Raw genomic sequence first — 6,759 nt, forward strand, 5'->3', positions numbered from 1 at the left:
TATGAGTATTTGAGCCCTATGAGTCTGTGAGTCTGAGTCTATGAGTATTTGAGCCTATGAGTCTGTGAGTCTGAGTCTATGAGTATTTGAGCCCTGTGAGTCTGTGAGTCTCAGAGTCTATGAGTGAGTCTACAAGTAATAAATATCTGAGGTGTGGCGGCCATAGCGGTGAGGCCGGGCTCTTTTCAGTGCTACGTGGACACAGGACGAGGGGAAACGGCCATCAGCTGCAGCACAGGAAGTTCTGCACCAATGTGCGTAAGAACTTCTGTAGGTGAGGTGACGGAGCACTGGGACGGGCTGCACTGGGGGCTGTGGGGTCTCCTTGTCTGAGATGCTCAAGTCTCGCCTGGACGCCTACCTGTGCCACATGGTGTGGGGAGTTGCTTTGGCAGGGGGTTGGACTCGATGACCTCTGGAGGTCCCTTCCAACCCCTACAGTTCTGTGATCTTGTGACTTACCTTGCATAGGAGGCAGTTGAGGGCCTGGCAGATGGGGCAGCGGAACTCGTTGACCGAATCCTCGTAGATGCACCAGCCGCGGCAGTCCGGGGTCTTGCAGTGGAAGCTGTTCTGCGTGCGGCGCTCGGCCAGCACCAAACTGCGCTCCAGGAAGAGCCGGTACTCCTCTGGTGACACCAGCTGTGCACACATCCACGCACACCGTGGGGGTCAGTGCTGGCTCAACCCGTCGGCCAAGTGATGGCCAACTGTCGGTGAACCACTGGTCAAATAGTGGTGAAGCATCGGCGAACTGTTGGTCAACCAGTGGTTAACCAGTGGCTGACCATTGGTCAACTACTGGTCAAACGTTGATCAAGCATTGGTCAACCATTGGCCAACCACTGGTCAACCATTGGTCAACTGTTGGTCAACCATAGGCGAACTGTTGGTCAACCATTGGCCAACTGTTGGTCAACCATAGGTGAACTGTTGGTCAACCATTGGCCAACCATTCGTCAACGACCGGCCAACCATTGGTCAACTGTTGGTCAACCATAGGCGAACTGTTGGTCAACCATTGGCCAACCATTCGTCAACTGCCGGCCAACCATTGGTCAACCATAGATGATCTGTTGGTCAACCATTAGTCAACCACTGGTCAACCATCACTGAACTGTTGGTCAACCATTGGCCAACCGTTGGCCAACCACTGGTGAACCATCAGTGAACTGTTGGTCAACCATTGGCCAACCATTCGTCAACCAGCAGCCAACCATTGGTCAACCATAGGTGAACTGTTGGTCAAGCAGTGGTCAACTATTGGTCAACTGCTGGCCAACCACTGGCCAACCACTGGTGAACCATCAGTGAACTGTTGGTCAACCAGTGGTCAACCATTGGCCAACCATTGGTCAACCAGTGGTCAACCATTGGTCAACCATTGGTCAATCATCACTGAACTGTTGATCAACCATTGGCCAACCATTGGCCAACCACTAGTGAACCATCAGTGAACTGTTGGTCAACCATTGGTCAAACATTGGCCAACCATTGGTCAACTACTGGTCAACCACTGGCCAACCATTGGTGAACCATTGGTCAACCATTGGTGAACCATTGGTCAACCGTTGATTAACCACTGGTCAACTGCTGGCCAAGAGTTGTGTGGTTGCTGTATCACAGTCAACTGTTGGCCAATTGTTGGTCAGCTGTTGGTGAACCACTGATCAACCATTGGTCAACTGTTGGCCAACTGTAGATCAACAATTGGTGAGCCAGTGGTCAACTGCTGATGAACCATTGGTCAACCATGGGTCAACCATGAACCACTGGTCAACCAGTAGTCAACAATGATCCACTGGTTGACCACTGATCAACTGTTGGCCAACTGTTGGTCAACCATAGTTTATCCGTTGGTGAACCATTGGCCAACTGTTGTTTAACCATTGGTGAACCACTGGCCAACCACTGATGAATCACTGGTCAGCCGTTGGTCAACTGTTGGCCAACTGTTTGTCAATCATTGGTCAACCACTGGTCAATCACTGATGAACCACTGTTGAGCCACTGGACAACTATTGGTTAACCACTGGTGAACCACTGGCCAACCACTGATGAACCAGTCGTCAACCGTTGTCAACTGTTGGCCAACTGTAGGTCAACCATTGGTGAAGCAGTTGTCAACTGCTGATGAACCATTGGTCAACCATTGGTCAACTGTTGGTTAACCACTGACCAACCACTGATCAACCACTGATCAACCATTGGTCAACTATGGATGAACCACTGGTCAACCACTGGTCAACTGTTGGTCAACTGTTGGTGATCCGTTGGTGAACCACTGGCCAACTGTTTGTCAACCACTGGTGAACCATTGGTCAACCATTGGCCAACTGTTGGTCATCCATTGGTAAACCAGTGGCCAACCACTGATGAACGACTGGTGAACCATTGGTCAACCATTGGTAAAGCAGTTGTCAACTGTTGATGAACCACTGATCAACCATTGGTCAACTATGGATGAACCACTGGTCAACTGTTGGCCAACTGTTTGTCAATCATTGGTCAACCACTGGTCAATCACTGATGAACCACTGTTGAACCACTGGACAACTATTGGTTAACCACTGGTGAACCACTGGCCAACCACTGATGAACCAGTCGTCAACCGTTGTCAACTGTTGGCCAATTGTAGGTCAACCACTGGTGAAGCAGTTGTCAACTGCTGATGAATCATTGGTCAACCATTGGTCAACTGGTGGTCAACCACTGATGAACCCTTGGTCAACTGGTGGCCAACTCTTTGTTAGCCGTAAGCGAATCAGTGGTCAACTGTTGATGAACCATTGGTCAATCATTGGCCAACCACTGATCAACCACTGGTCAACTATGGATGAACCACTGGTCAACCATTGGTCAACTGTTGGTCAACCACTGGTGAACCAGTGGTCAACTATGGATCAACCATTGATCAAGCACTGGTCAACTGTTGGCCAACTCTTGGTCAACCATTGGTGAACCAGTGGCAAACCAGTGGTCAACTGCTGAACCATCGGTCAACCTTTGGTCAACTGTTGGCCAACTCTTGGTCAATCATTGGTGAACCACTGATCAACTGTTGGCCAACTGTTGGTCATCCATTGGTGAACCAGTGGTGAACCAGTGGCGAACCAATGGTCAACTGTTGAACCATCGGTCAACCTTTGGTCAACTGTTGGCCAACTCTTGATCAACCATTGGTGAACCACTGATCAACTGTTGGCCAACTGTTGGTCATCCATTGGTGAACCAGTGGTGAACCAGTGGTGAACCAATGGTCAACCGTTGAACCATCGGTCAACCTTTGGTCAACTGTTGGCCAACTGTTGGTCATCCATTGATGAACCAGTGGCGAACCAATGGTCAACTGTTGAACCATCGGTCAACCTTTGGTCAACTGTTGGCCAACTCTTCATCAACCATTGGTGAACCACTGATCAACTGTTGGCCAACTGTTGGTCATCCATTGGTGAACCAGTGGTGAACCAGTGGTGAACCAGTGGTGAACCAATGGTCAACTGCTGAACCATCGGTCAACCTTTGGTCAACTGTTGGCCAACTCTTCATCAACCATTGGTGAACCACTGATCAACTGTTGGCCAACTGTTGGTCATCCATTGGTGAACCAGTGGTGAACCAGTGGCAAACCAGTGGTCAACTGTTGAACCATCAGTCAACCTTTGGTCAACTGTTGGCCAACTGTTGGTCAACCATTGGTGAACCAGTGGTGAACCAGTGGCGAACCAATGGTCAACTGTCGAACCATCGGTCAACCTTTGGTCAACTGTTGGCCAACTCTTGGTCAACCATTGGCGAACTGTTGGCCAAGCAGCCCCTCCGTCTCCCCAGGGGCCACGCGGTGGGCACTGACCGCGCGGATCTCGCGCTCCTGGAGGTGGCTGCTGCAGGCGTAGGAATCATCGCGGTACGGACACGACACCGCCGGCTCCTCGCTGTAGTTGATCACCTGGCGCAGGCAGTCCCTGCGGGAGAGGCTCCATCACCACGGGGGAAGAGGGGAGCTTGGGTTCGGGCTCCCTCCACCTCCGATGCGTCGTACCGGCAGAAGTTGTGCAGACATTCCCGCAGCAGCACCCCCTGCCCTGGGGGGACGTGTTGGTAGCAGATTCGGCACTCCATCCCCTCCTGGTTGGGCACCAACACCTCCTGCTCCAACTGCAGCAGCTGCTGGAAGTTCTGCAGCCGTTCCGCCTCCAGAGTCTGATAGGGGGAGAAACGGCGGGGGGGATAAACAGTGGGGGGAGGAACAGTGGGGGAGAGTGGCACCAGAGCTGCACCGAGATCTTACAGATCACGGAACCATGGGATGGTTGAGTTGGAAGGGTCCTGAAACAAGGGTCCATCGAACCCCGGAATGATTGGGTCGGAAAGGTCATGGAAGATCACAGAGCCATGAGATGGTTGGGTTGGGTTGGAAGGGTCATAGAAGATCATAGAGCCATGGGATGGTTGGGTTGGGTTGGAAGGGTCATAGAAGATCATAGAGCCATGGGATGGTTGGGTTGGGTTGGAAGGGTCATGGAAGATCACACAGCATTGGGACAGATGGGTTGGAAGGGTCCTTAAAGATCATAGAGCCCTGGGATGGTTTGGTTGGGTTGGGTTGAGTTGGAAGGGTCCTTAAAGATCACGGAGCATTGGGATGGTCGGGTTGGGTTGAATTGGGTTGGGCTGGGTTGGAAGAGTCCTTAAAAATCATAGAGCCAAGGGATGATTGGGTTGGCTTGGAAGGGTCCTTAAAGATCACAGAGCTATGGGATGGTTGGGTTGGAAGGGTCCTGAAAGATCATAGAACCACAGACCGGCTTGGGTTGGACAGGACCTTAAAGATCATTAGAATCATAGAATGGGTTGGGTTGGAAAGGTCCTTACAGGTCACAGAACTTATAATTGTGCATAATTGTGTTGGAAGGGATCCCCAACCCCACCCCTGCCCAGGGCCCACCCACAGCCTCGGGCACCTGCAGGGATGGGGCACCCACAGCTCCGGGCAGCAGTGCTGGGGCTGCACTGCCTCTGGGTGAAGGATTTCCCCACCTCTGACCCCAACCCGCCCCTCTGTTGGGTGAGATGGCCCCCCAACCTCCCCCTCCCCTGGCTTTTCTTCGCTTTCACTTCATGAAAACCCACCCCAAAGAGCAGCACCTCCCCACCCCTCCCATCAGCCCCCGAACCAACGGTGACCCAAACGTGGCACAGAGAAGCAGCACAGCCGCATTCTTGGGAGAAGACTTTAATTTGAGGAGGGGTCCGACAGCCACCCCGAGCCCCCCGTCCTCCCCACACCAAAATGTCTGAGCGTGAAGAGCGTCGTCTGCCCCCCAACGAGGGGAGCGATGGGATGAACCCAACGTGAAGAGCAACGTGTACCACCCAACCTGAGCTATGGCCAACCCCACATGGAGCAATGGGACAACCCTAATGGGGCAACGGGGGAACCCTCCATGGGGCAATGGGGGAACCCAACACAGAGAGCAATGGGACAACCCAACACAGAGAGCAATGGGACAACCCTCCATGGGGCAATGGGACAACCCAATACAAAGAGCAATGGGACAACCTGACACAAAGAGCAATGGGACAACCCTAATGGGGCAATAGGACAACCCAGCAAAGAGCATTGGAACAACCCTACATGGGGCAATGGGACAACGCCACATGGAGCAATGGGACAACCCGACACAAAGAGCAGTGGGACAACCCTAATGGGGCAATGGGAGAACCCAACACAAAGAGCAATGGGACAAACCTACATGGGGCAATGGGAGAATTCAACGCAAAGAGCAATGGGACAACCCTAATGGGGCAACGGGGGAACCCAACACAGGGCAATGGGACAACCCAAAGCGAAGAGCAATGGGAAAACCCTCCATGGGGCAATGGGACAACCTGACACAAAGAGCAATGGGACAACCCCAATGGGGCAATGGGACAACCCAACAAAGAGCAATGGGACAACCCAAAGCGAAGAGCAATGGGACAACCCTCCATGGGGCAATGGGACAACCCGACGCAAAGAGCAGTGGGACAACCCTACATGGGGCAATGGGAGAACCCAACAAAGGGCAATGGGACAACCCTACATGGGGCAATGGGAGAACCCAACACAGGGCAATGGGACAACCCGACACAAAGAGCAATTGGAAAACCCAACACAGGGCAATGGGACAACCCTAATGGGGCAATGGGACAACCCTAATGGGGCAATGGCAGAACCCAACACAGGGCAATGGGACAACCCGACACAAAGGGCAATGGGAAAACCCAACAAAGGGCAATGGGACAACCCTACATGGGGCAATGGGACAACCCAACAAAGAGCAATGGGACAACCCAAAGCGAAGAGCAATGGGACAACCCTCCATGGGGCAATGGGACAATGCCACATGGGGCAATGGGACAACCTGACACAAAGAGCAATGGGACAACCCTCCATGGGGCAATGGGACAACCCGACGCAAAGAGCAGTGGGACAACCCTACATGGGGCAATGGGAAAACCCAACAAAGGGCAATGGGACAACCCTACATGGGGCAATGGGACAACCCAACACAAAGAGCTGTGGGACAACCCTCCATGGGGCAATGGGACAACCTTAATGGGGCAATGGGACAACCTGACACAAAGAGCCGTGGGACAACCCAACACAGAGAGGAATGGGAAAACCCAACACAAAGAGCAGTGGGTCAACCCAACACAGAGAGGAATGGGAAAACCCAACACAAAGAGCAGTGGGTCAACCCAACACAGAGAGGA

At 52.7% G+C, this 6,759-nt stretch overlaps 1 protein-coding gene and 1 long non-coding RNA gene across 2 annotated transcripts in view; both read right to left on the minus strand.

The window, feature by feature from the left end:
- Positions 1-435: 435 nt before the first annotated feature.
- Positions 436-6,759, minus strand: part of RBCK1 (RANBP2-type and C3HC4-type zinc finger containing 1) — a 10,588-nt gene continuing 4,264 nt past the window's right edge. The window contains exons 3-5 of the mRNA XM_010726331.3: positions 4,043-4,203; positions 3,854-3,965; positions 436-642 (exon numbers count right to left, since the gene is read on the minus strand). Of these exons, the coding sequence (XP_010724633.2) occupies positions 436-642; positions 3,854-3,965; positions 4,043-4,203 (480 nt within the window). The remainder of the gene's footprint in view (positions 643-3,853; positions 3,966-4,042; positions 4,204-6,759) is intronic.
- Positions 5,223-6,753, minus strand: LOC109364154. Its single transcript, XR_004162280.1, has 2 exons — positions 6,575-6,753; positions 5,223-5,892 (listed from the first exon to the last, which is right to left on the minus strand). It is a non-coding gene; the product is annotated as an uncharacterized LOC109364154 (long non-coding RNA).

The sequence above is a fragment of the Meleagris gallopavo genome (genome assembly GCF_000146605.3).
Source record: "Meleagris gallopavo isolate NT-WF06-2002-E0010 breed Aviagen turkey brand Nicholas breeding stock chromosome 3 unlocalized genomic scaffold, Turkey_5.1 Chr3_random_7180001955714, whole genome shotgun sequence".
In the NCBI taxonomy this organism is placed as follows: Eukaryota; Metazoa; Chordata; class Aves; order Galliformes; family Phasianidae; genus Meleagris; species Meleagris gallopavo.